The following is a 20,639-nucleotide window of genomic DNA, read 5'->3' as shown; positions in this document are numbered from 1 at the left end:
CCTGCCCCTCACAGATGCGCTAGGGCGTCAAGCCTCGCCTCTGCCTCCATGGGTAATCTGCTCCAACGGCCAAAGACCTAGCTAGACCACTGTCCCACTCCACCCAACCAATGTGAGTCCGATGTCCGAGCATACGCCCCTTCTGATCTCCGACCTCTGGGTGCCACATAAGGGGTTGACACTCAAACTCCTCTATGCATCTAGGCGGAGCACGAATGAGACCCCCTGCCAGTCTCTACCAGACCCTGTGAAGGCTCCTTATCAAGGGGGAACCCTTCCCCGTAAGGGAGGCCTCTGAGAAGATCCATCTTCTGTGTAAAGGCCGCAGCTATCCCCCAGTGTGTGGGGTGTTCCTTAGAAGCCCTTGCTGTAAGAGGATCTTCCAAGGCTTTGCACCTGGGGTGAGGCCGTGAGCAACCAACTTGCCTAGGAGGACTCTTCTCTGCATCTCTAGATTAATGATACCCAAGCCTCCCAATGCCTACGGCATGATCACCGTTGCCAAGCTACCCGGGCTCTAGTGTTCCTTATGCCGTCCAATCCTGCCCAAAGTTCCGAACCAACCATCGGAGCTGCCCAATACATCCTCTGTGAAAGCACCAGTAGGAGGCGATATACCAGGCGGTGGCAAGAAGGACCTGGTTTGCCACTAAGGTGTGACCTGCTAGTTGCACCAAACACTCTCAAGGGCCGGGGCGATCTGCTGCTCTGCTATAATGTCAATACCAACTTAGCATTCGTCGAGGTATCTCGTTGTCTGGCCCCGCGGTATCCATCTGAAGCCAAAGTCCCTCCCCCAGTCACGGATCTCTTGTGCCTCCTCAAAGACTCTGAAGAAACCTATGGATTTTGTCCAGTTGATCTGTGCACCTGAAGCCTCACAGTAGATAGCCAGGGTACCCTTGACTCTCTCCAGACTCACTGTGGTGCCCTCAACATACAAGGCCGTGTCATGTGCAAACTCCAAGTCAAGCAGCTCCTCCTCTTGTCTGATTGGGAGCCTCAACCCTGTGATCTTAAGTAATAGCCCAAAGCCTCCGCCACAAACAAGAAGAGGAAGGGAGCGAGTGTGGGCAGCTTTGGCGGACCGAGCGAGAGAGAGGAAAGGCCTCGCCCGTGTGTCCGCCGATAAGCATCTGATTAGAGCTCCCGCATAAAGTGCTGAAACTCCTCTGACCCATCTGTCTGAGAAACCAAATCTCCACATAGTATCCTCTAGGAAGGGCCACTCCACCCTATCGTAGGCCTTCTCAAAATCCAAGAGAAGGATGGCCAACGGCTGTGACTCCTCCCTGGACCAATCCACTGCCTCCCAGAACGTGAAGATGTCATCTAGGATGCTACGCTCTTGGACGAACCCGGTTTATGTGTCGTGAATGATGTTGGTAAGATGGGGCCGTCACCGCAAGCTCAAGACCTTGGCGAGGATCTTGTATGCAGTATCAAGCAGAGTGATCATTCTCCACGGTCGAATGTCTGACCTATCTCCCCCTTTCGGGATCAAACAAATCCACCCCCTACTCAAGGACCGAGGGAGGGAGCTTGTGTCAAATATCTCCTGGCAAGCTAAACGGAAAGGGGTGGAGATAATCTCCTAGAAGTTTCGGAAGAAGGCCCGAGTCAAGCCATCCTCACCCGGACACCTCTGGGTCAGGAGAGCCTTGAGGGCTTCCCAGAGCTCCTCATCTATGAAAGGCTCCTCCAGTCTGCTGCATAAATCCTGCGAGACTATTGTCAGAACGTCATCCCAAACTACATCTCCGGCCACAAGATCAGCTGGGGTCATCCTCTCCGTCTGAAAGAGCTGGCTGTAAAAACCTGTGGTCAGGTCTAAAATCTCATGCGGATCAATGTGCATGATGCCCTGCAAATCACAGAGACGCTACAACTGTGTGCCTACCAATCGGGACCTAGTGCTCTGAAAAAACTGCTTCGTCATCCTGTCCCCCTGCTACACCCACTGGGCCCTGGGGGAGTGATAGCAGAACTCAGCCTACCGAATCTCCATGTCCTGAAGCTCAAGGCGAGCGCTCTCGAACCTATCGCTAAGCCATTGAGAACTTAGGTCTTGCTCCTTGAGCCGCTCCATGGAGGCGAGGTCTCTCCTCAAAGCCTGCTCACGCTCCTGAAGAGTCCTCCTCCACCTAAAGGCGTGAGCTTGCAACTCCTCATTGCTTCTCTGAATCTCATTGGCCACCCACGCAGCCCAGCCCTCGCACGGTGTCATCTCTAAGTGCTCCCAAATCCTTGCCATGACCTACTAGATCTCCTCGTCTTGTAGGAGGTCCTCTGGAATGCGAACCCCCTTCTGGGGGAGACCTCAGCGGGGCTGATCTAAGTGAAGTACTACTGGAGAGTGGTCTAACATTGTGGTGCCTGTCAGAATCCCGGTAGAGCCACCTTCGTGGAGTGTCCAGCCCCCAATGTAGAATCGATCCAGCCTCTCAAGCAGTCCATCATGTCTCCTCTGTCCAAAGGAGAAGAGGAGACTGCCAAGTGTCCTGCTGAAATCTGGCTCTCTCCACGGGTCTCTGCCCACTGATCGCCCACTGATCATGAAAATGAACTACTCCCAGGTGCTATGCTCTACTGCTGGTATCTTAGAGAAGGAGGCGCCACCCTGCTTGTCTTCCCCAAACTCCAGGTTGTTGAAGTCCCCTACAACAATCCAGGAGTCTACATCTAGAAACACTTTGAAAGCCTCCTCCAAAAGGCCGGGCGGTGCTGTCTGCACGCTGGGGCATAACATTCAGGATCCCAATCTTGGACTCTCCTGTCCGAACTCCCATCCAAACTACCCGTCCCGAAATGAGCTCGCCCTGATCGTAGACCTCTGGAGCCAAAGTCTATGAGACTGAGATGTAGACCCCTCCGCTCAGTCCTACTGCGGGGGACCAATCCTCTGGACCTCTCCTTGGGAAAAGGTGGTGTCGTCGTCCAATGTCTGATGCTGAAAACATGTGCTCCTGAATCAAAAGGATTTCCACTGCCCGCCCTACCACTGCCCTCTGCAACTCCTGCCGGAGTATTAGGTACTGCAGCTGGCTACAAGCACGGTCGTGGAGTCTGTGCACATTCCAAGTCACTATGGTCCAACTCATGAGGACAGGGGTGCCGAGAACGAGGCTCTCCTAAGGGTAGGTGCATGTTCCAGAAAGATTGCCTTGTGTGACTTTGCTGAGGGTTTGGAGGGCGAATAGTCAGTGTATGTGCGACGACGTACTAGGGTGGATACCGGCTTAATACCGATCTTCCATGCCCACTTTATCATGAAGGAGACACCCACCCCGAACAGCTCCGCACACTTCTGGAGGGACCAATAGCATGCCTGCTCCACCTTTGCCTCCAGAGGCAATCTAATAACTCCTACTGCCAAACCACACATCGGCTCCTCGCGCTTGAAGCTCAGCTAAAAGTTCACCGCCGCACCATGGGCGTGCCAAAGATCCAGTCCCTTTGGCCCCATCCACTCGTCCATCATGCGTGGAATCTGATCTTCCATAATGTCATCAAACACCTCTGGGGACCACTTCTCCAACCCTATGGAGGCAAACTGGAATCTCCAAACGCGATGTGTCTGAGAGCCCACTGCACTGATCAAACCCCCCTTCCGGGGCTGTAGGACCATGAGCGTTACCTCTAGTGGTAGAGGATATAAGTCTGAAATATCCAGATAATTCCAAGGTCCTAACCTTCAGAAGTCCCACGGTAAGGGATGCCCAAGCTGGAGGTTGGGAGCTACTGACCGGGAGGACGAGCCCCGTCCTTCAGGATGCCTCCCTGAATGGACCGACTGCTGCGATGAGGAAGCAGAAGGGGACATCATCTTTTCCTTGCCTGCTGGCAGGGGTGTCGAGGTGGAAGAACCCATTGCGGATGTGGAGAGGGGGGCGGTGGGGGAGGAAGGGGAGCAGGGGACAGAGGGAGGGGGGCAGGTGGTGAGAGTGATCATAGCAACCCTAGAGGGGGGGGGGGGGGGGGGGGGGAGTGGAAAGGAAGAGGGGGAGGGATATGGAGGGGGGAGGGGGAGGGGGAGAAGGAGGGGTAAGGACGACCACAGGCCCCCCTTGCTGATCAAGCTTGCATGAGCTCTAGATCCGCTCCTCCGTAGCTGCTGTCGGGTTAGCGTTCGCGGCTTCCGCGATTGCCGCATCTGGAGCTCCTGGGACTCACTGTTGATGCAAGGGTGAGTGCAGAGGCTGAACCTCCAAAATAGGAGGATCATCCGGCTGGGCAGCCCCCCTTCCGCTGGGGGAGGTGGATCCTACTGTTCCTCCTTCAGGGCCTCTTGGTCAACCCTGTCCCTCTTTCTGTGTTTGGCCCTTTTCCTGCGGTGCTTGCGGGCCTATTTGCTTGGTTTCTTTTTTTTTTAAATCTGGGTCCAGTCCCTTTCTGAGGGGGTAACCCAGGGTGTCTGAGACTCCTGCTGGTCCTGCCTGAGAGGGCGCTGGACTCGGGCTTGCTGACTCTACCTGCTTTGTGGGGGTGGGAGGAAGGCACTCGACCATGGCCATAGGGGCAATCTCTGGCTAAGTGACCCATCAGTTTGCAACGGAGACACTAGCATGGTAACCCAGAAATCTCCACTCGCTGGCGAAGTGTACCCCCTCCAAGGGTCTCTAGAAGAATCAACTCTGGGAGGGACTCTGGGCTCTCCACCACGAGTTTGATCCTAGGGACCCCGTCATCTGCTACCACTGCTGCGGTCGAATTTGATGGAGACTCGAGCAATGTGCCAAATGCCTGACCAATGGAGGGGAGGATGTCTATGTATTCCTTTGGGAGCCCTGGGAAGCAAAGTGTAACCAGGAAGCGGGGAACATGGTGTGTCGTGTCTATGTCATCTCCATTGTAAAGCCATGGTACCAAGGAAAGAGGTACACCAGATGCGGGCCAAGGAGGATGGGGCTCTGCTCCACAGATGAGGAAGACGCCTCTCCCATAGATGGTGACCTCTTGAATGTGGTTGCTCTCTAGTGCCAAGCTCACCTAGATCCACTCGTACTTGTTGCCTTGTGGGTGTGAGGCTCACAATTTTGTCCACAATCGCCTTGTCCTCAAGAGAGTGAACTGCTTGTTGAACCTGTTGTTTGTCAGCTGGAGAAAGGACCTTAACGGCTATGGGATTCGAGGGTGCTGCCATATAGCCCGTCTGGCCTGACCAAAGGTCACCACCAAGATCTTCTTCCTTCTTGACAAACACAAGTGCTGCTGTTGCTAATGAAGAAAGGAAGGAAAAGAGGGCGAGGGGGAACGGACAATGTGGGAGGGGGGAACGGACAATGCGGGAGGGTGGAGGCGAAGGAGGGGGATGAAAAGGAGAAGCGAAGGGGGCAAGACGGAGAAGCAACGGGGGGGGGGGGTGGGAAGAGGGCGGAAGGGAGGTAGAGTGGGAAGGAACCATGGGGGGGATGGAGAGGAGGCAAGAGGGGGCGCAAAAGGAGGCGGGGGTGAAGGTTTGAACTTTGAAGGGATGGGAGGGCGGTGAAAAGAAGACGGGGGAAGAGAAGGAGGTGGCGTCGGGCGGGGAGGTGGAGCGGAAGGCGGAAGGGGAGGCGAAGGCCAGGGAGAGATGGCAAGGCGGCGGAAGGCATCGAGAGAAGGGGCGGGAGAAGACGGGCCAGAGCGACGGCTGAGGTGGAGAGGAGGCAAGGCGGAACGGCAGTCGAGGTGGGGGCGGAGGTGAGGCGGAGGGGAGGCTAGAGGCAAGATAACGATGGTTGGCAGTGGGGGCAGCCAGGTCCACTTCGTTTTCAGAATGATTACAATAAGTTCAGGCTTCAATTTCTTCAAAATGTTAAATCTGATTTCCGAGCATGTCATATGTAATGTTGCATCCTCCATAGCCAACTCTAGATTTAATGATGTTGTATGTATTGCCGCATCCCTTACAAGAAGTTGGAACTTCAAATCCTTGTAAGTACAAGGGGTGACCAAAAGATTACTACGTCAGCACGTGAGACAATTGCTGCTCCCCATGTTCCTATAAGCTCCTTCCTCTTTTCCTGTGGAGCTTGTCAAGTGGTGGATTGAACTTTTTTTCAATGATCCTATGGACTTCAGTCCTTGATTGGCAATGACCTCAGTCACAATCCTTCGTCATCTTTGCCAACAGCGAGAACCTGCCTATTCATCGAAGATGAGTTATAGCAACTTCAAAAAGATGTGGAGCTTGAGACCTCTACCACCTTGTTTGCACGCATCTTTGGGTCTTCTCTTCCAAGAATCAGGCCAAGCATGCAGATTTCTTCTTGGGGAGCCACTGCAAGGAGGACTATCTTCCTTAGAGAATGGAGGGGTTCTCCCTTCTTCTCAGAATTTTCTTCGGGGTTGAGGTGGCATTTTCAGCCTCCATCAAAGCAGCCTTTTTCTCTCATGCTTCACACAGTGTATTTCCATTTCTGATCTTACATTTGCAGGTCTTTCATACATAATATAAGTCTTTTATTGAAAAAACAAAGAACCAGGCCAAGGGTTGGATGCTTGCTGGACACTTTTCAAATGTTCATCTTGTGGGGAGAGGTTTCTTCCAAGTGGTCTTCAAATCTTTTGGAGCTGCAGATGTGGTTCTTCAAGCCAACCCTCTAGGACTCGTCTCCAGGTTTATTCTCCTTTTTCCGTTCTCATTGTGATTTGATCCATTGGAGGAGGACAGTTAGGTCACCCCTTTGTTCATTAGATTTCCTTGCCTTCCTTACCATTGGCTCTTGGCTGCCATTGGAGGCTCCCCATTGCATGAAGGAGGCCTCAATATCATTGATCCAGATATGAAGTGCAGGGCTTTGCTTTATAAGTTAATAGTAAGGGGATTTATGCTAAGACAGGAGCCTTGGAATGAATTTTTCAGCCTCCTACACACCTTCCTCCCTTTGCATGAAGGGGGCCTCAACATCATTGATCCATATCTGTAGTGTGGGGATTTACTTCGCAAGTTAGTAGTAAGAGGACTTGTGTTAAAAGACTGGGACTTTGGAAGGAATTTTTTATTCAATGCATTGGGTCTTGGACACCTTCCTCATGCGGTTGTTGGATAAACAGCAACAGGTGGATTTTTATTTTAGCGTGTTGGAATATGAAGCCAAAGTGAGTCAAAAATGAGTGTACTAGGTGTCTAGGGAGTGTTTTATAGTCTAGTGAGTCCTAGACATACCACGTGTCATATTGGGAGTTATCCCATATACACTATGGCTTTCTAGAGTCTAGTGTCACACTATATAGTGTTGTACTTGTCTTGAGTCATTTACATCAGTCAACATCAAGCTTTATATCATGTGAGTATTTTGGTTATCATTGCCTAGCACTTGTTCTTTCATTTGCTTTCCATTTTGCCTTTCCATTATGCTTTCTATATTTCCATTCGTTCCTAGTTAGCTTGGCATTCTCCTACCTCCATGTCTCTTCATATGGTATCAAAGCCACCTCCAAGAGGTTGAGGTAAGAGAGTAGCCATGAAGCTACCTTCCCTCCTCCTTGGAAGGTCCTCTCCTCCACTTGACCTCTCCCTTGAGCTCTCCTCTTTTCCACCGTGAGCTCTTCTCCTCCTATCCAAGCCTCACCAACGTGAAGCTACCCATCTACGACATGATGCTGAGATTCTACCACGACTTGGAGCTGCCACATATCCCGTGCTTTGCCTGTCATTGCTCAGCCAACCGAGCCGCCATTTTTGCCCTCTATTCCAGCCTCTTCTGCACTCCATTTTCTCCTCTTTCCCCCTGCTTCTATTGCTCCAAAACCCCCCGCCATTTCTGTGATTCCGCATGCTGCACCAGTGATCTACAGCAGACCATCTGGCTCCACCCACAATCTGCTCAGCTCCTCTCCGCTGGCCAGCAACAGCCCACATTGGCTCCTCGCTGCTGCTGCTGCCCACGCAGCTCTAGCTCTAGCAGTTCCACCATCAACTGCAACAGAAGCTAGTCCCCTTGGTTGAGCTCTCAGCAAGGGGCATCTCTTCTTCAATTCAATTTCCCATACATAATATAAGTTTTTTATTGAAAAAACAAAGAACCAGGCCAAGGGTTGGATGCTTGCTGGACACTTTTCAAATGTTCATCTTGTGGGGAGAGGTTTCTTCCAAGTGGTCTTCAAATCTTTTGGAGCTGCAGATGTGGTTCTTCAAGCCAACCCTCTAGGACTCGTCTCCAGGTTTATTCTCCATTTTCCGTTCTCATTGTGATTTGATCCATTGGAGGAGGACAGTTAGGTCACCCCTTTGTTCATTAGATTTCCTTGCCTTCCTTACCATTGGCTCTTGGCTGCCATTGGAGGCTCCCCATTGCATGAAGGAGGCCTCAATATCATTGATCCAGATATGAAGTGCAGGGCTTTGCTTTATAAGTTAATAGTAAGAGGATTTATGCTAAGACAGGAGCCTTGGAATGAATTTTTCAGCCTCCTACACACCTTCCTCCCTTTGCATGAAGGGGGCCTCAACATCATTGATCCATATCTGTAGTGTGGGGATTTACTTCGCAAGTTAGTAGTACTGGAACTTTGGAAGGAATTTTTTATTCAATGCATTGGGTCTTGGACACCTTCCTCATGCGGTTGTTGGATGGACAGCAACAGGTGGATTTTTATTTTAGCGTGTTGGAATATGAAGCCAAAGTGAGTCAAAAATGAGTGTACTAGGTGTCTAGGGAGTGTTTTATAGTCTAGTGAGTCCTAGACATGCCACGTGTCATATTGGGAGTTATCCCATATACACTATGGCTTTCTAGAGTCTAGTGTCACACTATATAGTGTTGTACTTGTCTTGAGTCATTTACATCAGTCAACATCAAGCTTTATATCATGTGAGTATTTTGGTTATCATTGCCTAGCACTTGTTCTTTCATTTGCTTTCCATTTTGCCTTTCCATTATGCTTTCTATATTTCCATTCGTTCCTAGTTAGCTTGGCATTCTCCTACCTCCATGTCTCTTCATATGGTATCAAAGCCACCTCCAAGAGGTTGAGGTAAGAGAGTAGCCATGAAGCTACCTTCCCTCCTCCTTGGAAGGTCCTCTCCTCCACTTGACCTCTCCCTTGAGCTCTCCTCGTTTCCACCGTGAGCTCTTCTCCTCCTATCCAAGCCTCACCAACGTGAAGCTACCCATCTACGACATGATGCTGAGATTCTACCACGACTTGGAGCTGCCACATATCCCATGCTTTGCCTGCCATTGCTCAGCCAACCGAGCCGCCATTTTTGCCCTCTATTCCAGCCTCTTCTGCACTCCATTTTCTCCTCTTTCCACCTGCTTCTATTGCTCCAAAACCCCCCGCCATTTCTGTGATTCCGCATGCTGCACCACTGATCTATAGCAGACCATCTGGCTCCACCCACAATCTGCTCAGCTCCTCTCCGCTGGCCAGCAACAGCCCACATTGGCTCCTCGCTGCTGCTGCTGCCCACGCAGCTCTAGCTCTAGCAGTTCCACCATCAACTGCAACAGAAGCTAGTCCCCTTGGTTGAGCTCTCAGCAAGGGGCATCTCTTCTTCAATTCAATTTCCCATACCCGAGACCACTCTACATCAACAAGTGACTTCCCTGGCATTGTGAGGTGCATTGCCCGATTAGGATTCCTTCCATTGTCTCCGATTACCTCTTCGAGTGCTCGTTGTGCCCATAATCCACATTGATTGGCTTCTCGAAGTGTTCGTGACACCTCCGCCATCTATCTTGACATCAGTGACCCTCACTCATCCATTTTGAGAGTCACCATGTGAGCGCTCCATGTAGCTACCCCATGGACTTCACCGACACATATTTTGGGGCATCCACGCCTAGTGCTTCATTGACATCGTCATCGACTCACAGGGATGTGCACACATGTGCATTAGCTACTTGGAGGACATCTCTTACTCCTAAGAGATCTATTTTTATTATTCCTACAGCTTGATGTATTTTGGGATCCTCTGCCCTGGGTAGTCCCCCTAAAATGATATGTATTGAGTGTTTGGTTTTCATTGAGTCTAAAGGTCCTCTACCTTGGATAGTCCTCCTAAAAAGATGTATTGGTTTTTCTTTTTTTTTTTTTTTGTGGCTTCCTAACATGTCTTGTTATGAAGCCAAGGGGGGATGTACTGTGGGAGCCATATGTATTGGCTTTGATAGGTCTATTTGTTTATTAGGCCTAGCTTGAGAGTTCCGGGATGTTGGTGCATTGGTCTCCTAGATCTCTGAGTTGGTCATGCATCCATGCATGATGAGCCTCTGAGCCATGCATAGTTTTGATGGCCATCATTGTCATGTTTTGTTCTTGGTTCCATTCCAATAGTCTCTCACCTTGCCTTCATGGGGGGATGTTGGAATATGAAGCCAAAGTGAGTCAAAAATGAGTATACTAGGTGTCTAGGGGGTGTTTTATAGTCTAGTGAGTCCTAGACATGCCACGTGTCATATTGGGAGCTATCCCATAAACACTATGGCTTTCTAGAGTCTAGTGTATAGTGTTGTACTTGTCTTGAGTCATTTACATCAGTCAACATCAAGCTTTATATCATGTGAGTATTTTGGTTATCTTTGCCTAGCACTTGTTCTTTCATTTGCTTTCCATTTTGCATTTCCATTATGCTTTCCATATTTCCATTCCGTTCCTAGTTAGCTTGGCATTCTCCTACCTCCATGTTTCCATTTTGGAAAGCCTGGCGCATCTTGAGAAAGTTTCTTCAGAGAATTGTCCCTCCTTAAAGGAAGATATATACACTAGTCTAGGTGGGAGAGAGGGCTTGCTTCCTCTATAAGCTCATGGAAGGCTTTCAAAATCCTTCCGAAGGAATGCAGATTTCAATCAATCCGTCCCCTAGAGAAAGTAGGAGGGCTGAGTAGATTGATACGACCTTACTCTTGGATTGCATCCGTGCAAAAGACATGTAATGCAGCACACTATAAACAGTGGATGGTGGGTTTTTCAAGAAAACGAACCCCGCTACATGTCATAGGCCTTTGGCAAGTACAGATAGGGATGCTTTGGTCTTTGATGTGCATTCTGGGGGATGGATGTCCGGGTCCATGCATGTGGATATCCTAATGGATGCGTAAATTGAGCAAGTTAGGATTGCGAGTCACATGGAGCAATGTTTATGGATTTGGCTGATATTTAGACTCATGCCTGAAGAGCATTCCCGTCGGCTCTTGGAGGGTTCATCTTTATGTGGGTGTCCCCATGAAGTACTTGCAATGGAACCTCAGAGAGTGGGAGTGAACTTAGGGTCTGGAAGCGTTCCAGATCCCCCATTGGGAAACGTGACAAATTTCAGCAGATTTACAGAAATCTTATTGGACAAGGCTCTAGGAATCTCCTAGGAATAGAAAATTTACTATTTTCTTTTGGTTTTTTATTCATGGAGGAATTGCAGCAAACCAGAGGGGATCTAGTTTGGGGCGGGCCCCTCATGCTTCCAAGATGTGGAACCCACTCAGCATTGCCTTTGGCATTGCAGATAGGCTAGCGGTGTTTGGAACGGTAGCTTTGTTCCCTTTTCTTTTTTCATCACATGGGGTCAATGGCTTCGCTCTCTCTGAATGGACCTCATGTATTTTACGAGAGGCATATCTCCTCATGAGCTTTCTCAATTCAATGTTCCTTGGTTGAGGTATGCTCTTTGGATGATTTTCTATTCTCTCACTATAGACATGCACACGCCTTGATGGACACTTGTTGGGAGATTATACTGAGCATATTAGCTTGCAATATCTGGTAATCAAGGTGCACAAAGGCAATTGATGGCTCCCAGGTCCACCCATCTCATAGGTTGGCTTATACAAGGACGGACATAGTACATACCTTGATGGCCATCTGGCTGAGTAAGCAGGGATCTTCAAGGGCTGCTACTGCTAGGAGGACTATTTCCCTCAGGGAATGGAGAGACTATCCTTTTTTCTCTGAGGTCCCTATAGGTTTAAGGTGGCAATTTCAGCCTCAATTCTGGCTCTTTCATTTGAGTAGAACTTTACCCTCTCACGCTTTCTCATGAGCTGCATGGTGTAATTGATCTCTATGTTCATAAAGAGGGACTCACAATGACTTCTTTGTTATCAGATATGTGGCAATACAAGCTCCTAAGACATCATGTCCCCAAATGACTCCAATTAGGGCCATTGGTTCTCAAGAGGTCGCCTAGGGCACTCTCGCCACATCCATGTAGAAGCAATGCCTCCGGGAAGATATGCACCCATACTAGCTGGTTACATCTTGCAAGCTTCTCTAGAGAAAGCAAGTGTGCAAACCTCCAAGTGTCCCCTAAACATAAATGTTCACAATCCCAAATCGCACACTCAATCTTAGACCTATGTCCTAGCTGCATCCCTTGCTCATTTGAGATGAGGTCCTAGAAGAGGATTAGGTTGATGGTCTATCTTATCTTGTGTCTTGGGCATAGCACAAAAACATCTAGATAAATCCTAAATATGGCATGTGGAGGACTCAATAGAAACCACCTTTGGATGAGAGAGACAAATGTTAAAGAAAAACCACGGGATTTGACAATGTGAAACGCCCCTCCCAAGCAAGGAAAGAAATGCTCAATGTTGCAAGATAGAACTTGCATCTGTAAAATCAATATAGATCAGATGTGAAAAAGGAGAGGGGGGGCCAACCTTGCCAAGGAATTTGAGCAATGAAAAGAAGGTAACATCTCCTTCTCAAGTTTCTCAGATCCATACTAGCAACATTGACAAGGCCCACCTTAATCTCGATTTAGATGATAAGCAATATAAGCACAAAGTAATTGATCTCAACAAGATAGCTGAAATAACACAATCCTAATATACGATTCACTTGATCATCATATATGTCATCTTGCACTTGTGTTGTTTGTTTGTGTGTGTGTGTGTGTGTGTGTGTGTCTGCGCGCGCGCGCACGTGCGCACAGCAACTATGTGCTTCCAAGCTCCCTCTTCATCAACATGTTTTCTTGTGGTGGTCATGCTTGGAGTTATTCCACGTGGGCAGATCTTGGCACGTTGACCCATTGCTCTTAATACTTGCCACATATGCATGTCCCCGCGAGAGTCCATGGCTCATCTTTTTTGGACTCGTAATTTCCTACTTTTATTGCAGCGGCTTTTGCGGGCATGTTTTCCTAGGGCTTGCTTTGGCAAGCTCTTCTGGTTATTTGGGGTTCTCCCTATTAGGCAGGGACATGATCTTTTCTCCTCTTGGGTGCACTATTGGGCAATCTGAGCTCTATGGAAAGACAAAATTCAGAGTCTTTGCTGATCCACCTCTTGCAAAGTTTCACTTCTTTCGGGCGTCTCTGCGGCAATCTTTCTTTGACTGCCTTTATGCCCATGATCTGGATTATCCTATATATTTGCCATATAATGCCATCTTTTGATATTGTAGTTACATGTTCCCTCACTAGGGACTGCATTTCGTGATATAAATACAAATAGATTCTGTGTGTGTGCGTGTGTGTGGTTCTATCGATGTCTTTCATTTCTTTCGTTCATCCTTGCTTCGATCTCTCCAAGATGCGCATTTTCTTGGAGACCTTCCTTTGGCCCAGTTGGAGTTTTCTATCAGTGATTGTAGTCTTCAGTAATAGTTGTTCCACTATGGGACAGCTATGAATGTACGTTCTTCTTAATGAAAAGTTTCTTTTACAAAAAAAGAAGTGTGTGCCTTGCACATGCTGGCGTGGGTTCGGTGTACGTAAAATATTCATACATAAATAAGAATCATATCAAGAACAATACATGCTTCTTCAATTACCTCAATGCACATGCACATGTATAAACAACACTCTTTTCTATGTCTTGGCCATTACATATGTAGACAGAATATCTGACTTTCATGTCCTTTCAATTATGAGTTAACATATTTTACTACAAAGACCCATCAACAAAATCTGCATAATAAAATCAGAAACAGAGTTTATATTGTTCTCATTCTTATAGTTCTCAAGATGCACCTGTTGAGCAATCTGATATTGCCAAAATAAACATCTCATCACAATAAACACCCTAAGTACTTGCATGTTTTGTTGAAGGACATGAATACTCATTGACATGTACAGGCCATGCAGGCTACAAACATCAAATATATTCAACATCCCAGGGCTCACTGTTTTTTTCTCCTAAACTCTTGATGTAGGGCTTGGTTATCTAGGTGTACCTGAAGCATAAATGCATAATCCCAATGTGGTTGATGCTGTACACTCTCCTTTAGTTGCCACATTGTATTTGCAATATCTCCAACAACCTCCAGCTTTATACAATCAAAAAGTTGCATGAATTTTCTTGGGGAGACAAGCATTGGCTCTCATTTGACAAAAAGACGAAAAACAAGAAAGATGACTACTAAGCCTTGAATGTATTGTGTACCTGAGGAAAGTAAACATTGTCAACTTTAGCAGAATAAAAATTAATATGTATCACCATTGGAGGTTTTCCATGCCTGAAGTAGAATAAAAAACAATTTTATTATTGTTGCAACTCACAGCAAGCCAGATCACTTTACATTAGAATGATAGGACTCATTTTTTATGATAATGTAAGCACGCATACAGGTAAGCACACTGCAAAGTAGGACAGAATGTAAAAAGAAACATGTTTTCAGTCAAAAATGAAAAAAGGATTTGGAAAATAACGAACGTAAACTGAATCCCATGTATGGCATCTCATGAGGGAGATCTTAGAACAAGCTCAAGCAGTACGAGAAAATAGAATTAAAAACAACGGAAGGTTCCAGTTGCAAGCAATATCGAGGTAGATGAATGCAACTTCATGCATTACTCCAAAAGAGCCAGCCACAAACTCTTATTCTGAGGAAAGACTCAGATATATATCTTTCAGTGTGGGGATCACATTACCATACTAAGATATATATCTTTCAGTGTGGGAATCACATTACCCATAGTAGGGTATGTAAGATGCTCATCCATAGGTTGTGATAAAATCTCCTTAGCTCAAACACAACTTCCTTGATGATGTGTAGCATACACAAAGGCTAAGGGCTGAGACATGCACAGAAACTAGAGCGAAGCATTTAAAGCAGAGCAAAAATGAGTACGATGTTGTGTTGGGACTTAGGTTTGTGTCATTAACCTTGTGAGCTATACAGTACACCCACAATGATGAATGTAACGTCTTATCCCAATATATCAAATGCCAGATTACAAGTCTTCTTCAACACATCACAAATGACGTTATCAATTCTTTCTACTTCACCATTGCATTTAGGATGATGAGGCGTAGACTTCCAATATATGGTAGTAAAAATTTCAATTGTTTCATTTAAAACATGAGTATCGTGGTCTGATACTAATATGAGAGGACAACCAAATTTCACAATGATGTCCTCATATAGAAAGATAGCTACATTCTTTTCAAATGCATGAGCCTCTGCCCACATAACCCATGGCCATTGATATATATACTGATTGTGAGCCAGCTTATTTGGTAGACTAATTGAGCCTACAAAGTCAATGCCATATTTCTCAAATGGCTTGAGAGGTATGATGAGGCTCAAAGACATGCTATCATGGAGGATGGGCTTATCCATATCCTGACATACATAAAAAAACTACACAAAAGCAACCTCAAAACATATGAGGCCACCAAAGACTTCACCAATAGCTAAGCCAACAAAATTGCAGCAACACATGTCATCATGGCAACCATAGATGATTGTTGAGACTACACGAGGTAATCTGAAATGACACAAACCTAAGTCTCAGCACAACTTATGGAGCAACATGCAAGACCAAGCCAAGTCAATACCCTCCTCCACACCCAGGAGGACTCCATGCTGAGTCCAATCACCCCGTCCTCCCCACGGAAAATTTTGTATGACTTGGATGTGAGAAAACAAGAAGCAAGGGCAAGAGTGCACAAAATGGAGAGAGTGAGTTGAACGTAATTCACTCCCCAAAGTGTACTGAACTGAAGTGAAGTACAATGAAAGAGATGAGGGTTTCGTCTAAGTGACAAAACCCTATCTAATCACTAACTGTAGTTATAGATTAGACCATGGTTTATTCCAACTACTTGTGCTACATTTTGACCTCTATCCCTGCCACCAGCTGTAGGAGTGACAGATGTGGCCACTGTATCTGGTCTTGCTTCATCTCCATTGACATAATCCCAAAGATTTCTGCCAACCAAGATATTGCGAACCATGAAACTCCACAAGGAGTAGTTGGTGCCATCCAACTTATCCTCCTGTGTGAGAACTCCGAACACCTCATTGGGGTTGTTCTGAGCCATTTTTTGCCAAATAAACTCAAAAAACACAGCAAACTGACCAAGCAAAATCCCTTTCTGGGATGCCAAATGCACAAGTAAAATCAGCAAAGAAAATCTGCCCACAGTGACAAATACTGTCACAGCCTATCAAAGGCTCAAAATGCACCACAATGCTCTGTTGAATGCCCAAAAATCTGCAAATAGAATCTGCAAAAAGTGGCAAAAGTCTGCAAGTTGACTCGTACTAAGTCTAGAAATGCTTGCAAACTTCCAAAATGTTCTTTTACCTGCAAAATTGCAACCCAAATGCAAAAGCCCAAATTTCTTGTGGGAAATTGCATACAAAAGAGGAAAATGATCTGAAGGCCCCAAATGTTGCACAAATTGCACTCTGCCTGCAAAAGCCCCAAATTTCACTGCAAAATTGCAGTGTAATTGCAAAAGCCCCAAATTTTTGGACAACCTGCAAACCAACAGCAATGTCTACTACCCACAAATACAGAATGCCCCAAATTCTCTGCAAGATCTAAGCCAAACAATGGCTATCTGCAAACAATGCCTGCCAAACAACCAACTGCTAGAGTACCTGTAAGAATAAAACCTGCACAAAAGGCCCTGCAACAAAAGTGTACGTACACTTTTAGCTTGCACCGAACTAACAGTACGGAACTGTCAGCGTACGGTCAAATGTACAAAATCCGTATAGTGTATGGCCGACTATACAAAGGACTGTACGACAAAATCCGTACAGTGTATGTATGGCTGTATAGCGAAACTGATAGTGAATGTACGAAGCACGGAGTATGGAGTACAAACGACAGCGCCACATGTGCAGGTATGGAATGCAGATCTGTACAGCACGAGCTATACGATGCAGATCTGTACGGCACAGGAGCTATACGGTGCATATAGTATGGACTGTCAGTCCATACCTTGTACGGATGTCGTACGACATTGTACAGACGCTGATTGCGGCGATGTACGGCAACCCTGGCGATGGAAGTACGGACGCAAGTACAGAATCCGTATAGTTGTACGGACTGTACAGACGAAAGTGTTGGAGCTGAAATGCAGGAGCTGGAAGTAGAGAGCAAAGAGCAAGGAGCAAGTCCGGAAAGGAGAGCTGCTCTAATACCAAATGTGAGAAAACAGGAAGCAAGAGCAAGAGTGTGCAAAATGGATAGAGTGAGCTGAACGTAGTTTACTCCCCAAAGAAACCTCTAAGAGGAAAAAGTGCTCCTAACCCACTTATTACATTACATTGGCCACTGCCTAGAATATAATAATAATTCTAACATTGGAAACTAAAAGTACAAGAAGGTAGATGCCCATATATGACTCATAATGCCTTGCCTAAGGGCAATGGGGCTCTCCTCCAACTACCAATCCTGCTCCAAAGCCTCTCCCTGAGGCTACTCTTGAGCTCCTCCAAGTTGCTTCAACTTGACATATGAAATGAGATGGGCTCCACTCAAAAGGTTGCTCATGCCTGCAGAAGTTTGGCTTGACTCAATAAGCTAACAAGGCCTATAGAAGTACACAAGCAAGGGCCAAATTGTGCTAACTTCATTTGGTGCCCTTTGGTGGTGCATGTTGTTGCTAAGTACCTTGCAAACCTAGATAAAGCTCTTCATTGTTATCCAGGATTTGACGGCGCGGTACAAAGCCATATTGCTAGTGAAGGCTGCACACGAACCTGAACCTATCTAAGGGCAACAGGTGCCACGAAAGTGGGTGGAGGTACGTACCGAGGGAGCACTCTGTCGAAGGAGAGCACTCTAAAGTGGAGGAGTTGTATCAACACCCTATCGAGGTCGAGGAGGAGGCACTGGAACACCCTTTTGAGGTCGAGGAGGACGTGTTAGAACTGTACCAACACCCTGTTGAGGTCGAGGAGGTGCTGGAACTGTACCACTCCCTGTGGAGGTCTGGGGAGAGCTGTTGTACAAGAAGGCTTTTTGGGCCTCTTCTTCTTTTTAGGGCACTCCCTGGCGAAATGGCCAACGGTCCTACAGATCCTGCACCAGTCATGTCTTTGTCGAAAGAAAGAACCATCTAGATGCTGAAGCATGATATGATCATCTGATAAATTAGGATCCAATGTAAGGACCCTAACTGTAGGAACCCCGTCAGACCTGATCACCTCTGCAATTGTCAAGGGCAAACCAGGGAGGGGAAGGATCTTAGTGACAATACCAAAGCACTCCCCAATCACCGGGAGTAAGAGATGGTAAACCTGAGGGAGACCTAGAAATCGGATGAAAAATGAAAATCCCTTCTTGGCCTACTCCACAGGGTCAAAGCCCAACATGAAGGGGTCAAAGAAAATCTTTTTGTGTCCCAAGTGCAAGAACCCGGCTTTGACCATAGCGCTCATAGCCTCCGGTGAATCAAAAACAACCTGGAAGAAACCTCGCCCCAGTAAGCGAACATCTTTGAGTTGAGGGGTGAGGTCTAGGGGTAGCGCCGCGAGCATCTGGTCTCTGGCTTGTGATCTGGAGGGGTGAGACCCATAGATGCATGCGATCAAATTGGTAGAGCTTTCAAGCTCTACGTCCTTCTTGAGCTACAACAACTCGTCTTCTGAAAATGTAATTGTTTTCGTGGCCGGTGGAAGCGGGGTAGGATTGACTAAGTGACAAAACCATCGCCAATCAAGGTGAGAAGGCCAATTCGAACAAAAGTAAGTTTTGTCCGAACCAGAAGTGCTGCGGGAAGAAGAGGCCAGACAGAGAGGGGCAGGATGAAAAGAAGGGAGGAGAGGAAGAGAAAAGGGAGAGGCAAGGAGGGAGGAGGGGCTGAGAGAGAGAGAGAGGAAGGGGGAAAGGGGGGGAGAGAGAGAGGGGAGGGGCTGAGAGAGAGAGGGAGAGGGGCAGAAGAAGGGGAGGGGGGAGGGGCATAGGAGGAGGCAGGGTAGGGGTGTAGGGAGTTGGGAAGGGGAGGGGTAGAGGGGCATAGGAGGGGGCGGGGTAGAGGAGGCGGGAAGGGAGCGGGGGCTGAGAGGGTGGGGGAAGGGGGGTGGGCTGAGGGGGAAGGGGGAGGGAGGGAGGGGCTGAGGGAGACTTAGGGGGAGGGGCTGAGGGAGAGCGAGGGGCTGAGAGAGAGGGGGCAGCAAGGGTTGGGGAGGAGCAATGACTGCGGTTACTGGTGCTGATTCCCCTGAAAGATCTGTCAGGTATCAAGTCTTTTGGCCAGACTGAAGGGTCATCACCTGAAAATGCCTTTCCTTAGGGAAAAATGCTTGTAACCTGGTAGTGATGAAGGTGGGAAAAGAGAACAAGCTAAATAAAAGGGAGGGGGCTGGAAAAAGAGGGCAAAAGAAAAAGAAAAGGAAGGGTACAAGAGCAGAAGAAGGTGAAGAATTGAGTCTTGAAGGCTGGTGCACCTCAAGCTGGTAAGAGTGCCCACAGCAGGAAGGCTGATGAGGGCAGCCTGATGAGCCTATAACAGGGCTCGAGAAGGATAGACCTTTAGGAAGGGCTGCAGCAGTGCCAAGGGGAGTGAGAAATCTCCTGAGGGAGCTGTGGGAAGACATTCCCCCCTGACCCAGAGAGCTCGAGGGTGAATTGCCTGAATGAGTATCCTTTTGACTGCCAAAAAACCCCCAAATATGGCAACTAGCCTGGTGGTCTGATGCAAAAAAAAGACTAAACAGCCAGGGAGGCACGACCAACAGAAAATAGGGGAGGGGGGAAAGAATGAGGGGGGGCAGCAAAAAGCTAGGGGGGGGAGCTGCCGGTCGCTGGCAAATTTGCTGGGGAGGAGGGAAAGAAGAAGAAGGACGTGGGGGAGGAGGAGGCAGGAAGGGGAAGGGCAGGGCTGGCAGGGTTGGGGAACAGCAGGCTCTGCGGTATGATAATGACAATGATATTTGTTACTAGTGATTTTTATGCTCTGATTTATAAAATATCCTAGAAATGCAACCTAAAGGGATATACAGGGAACATAAGGATCCATTTAAGGAGCAACATCAAATGTTAGATAGGTTCCCAATACCAAGACCACCACCGTGTGGGGGAGGAGGAGGCAGGAAGGGGAAGGCAGGGTTGGGGAACAGCAGGCTTTGACCTTGGGTAATTCCATTTCCTTTTGGCTCTGCTACCCGCTGCTACCCCTCGCTACCCCTCTGCTACCCCCCTCCGCTACCCCTCTCCTACCCCTTCTTCCTTTTCGAGGTTACCCCCGCTAACCCCTCACTACCCCCTCCGCTACCCCCTCTGCTACCCCCCCGCTACCCCCTCTGCTACCCCCCCGCTAACCCTCCATACCCCCTCGCTACCCCTCCACTACCCCCCGCTCAGCCCCCGCCCCCCCCCCCCCCCCCCCCAAACCCCCCTCGCTTAAAAAAACAAAAAAAAACCCCCCGCACGCAGCTCCGACCCTTTTTTTTTTCCTCCCTTCTTCTTCTTCTTCTTCTTCTTCTTCTTCAACAGCTTCGACCTCCTGCAATCCCTTCTTTGC

The 20,639-nt window shown here is 47.9% G+C and overlaps 1 protein-coding gene across 1 annotated transcript in view; it reads right to left on the bottom strand.

Moving 5' to 3' along the window:
* The window catches only part of LOC147891993 (uncharacterized), a 341,384-nt gene that overhangs the window by 246,999 nt on the left and 73,746 nt on the right, over positions 1 to 20,639 (bottom strand). Inside the window, exons 7-8 of the mRNA XM_087388335.1 lie at positions 14,316 to 14,388; positions 14,107 to 14,199 (exon numbers count right to left, since the gene is read on the bottom strand). Of these exons, the coding sequence (XP_087244461.1) occupies positions 14,107 to 14,199; positions 14,316 to 14,388 (166 nt within the window). The remainder of the gene's footprint in view (positions 1 to 14,106; positions 14,200 to 14,315; positions 14,389 to 20,639) is intronic.

This window comes from Dipteris shenzhenensis, chromosome 17 (genome assembly GCF_047967505.1).
Source record: "Dipteris shenzhenensis isolate YYH24624 ecotype China chromosome 17, Dip_SZ_1.0, whole genome shotgun sequence".
Classification (NCBI taxonomy): Eukaryota; Viridiplantae; Streptophyta; class Polypodiopsida; order Gleicheniales; family Dipteridaceae; genus Dipteris; species Dipteris shenzhenensis.
Note: the sequence above shows the minus strand (reverse complement) of the source record. Positions and strands in the feature narration are given on the sequence as shown.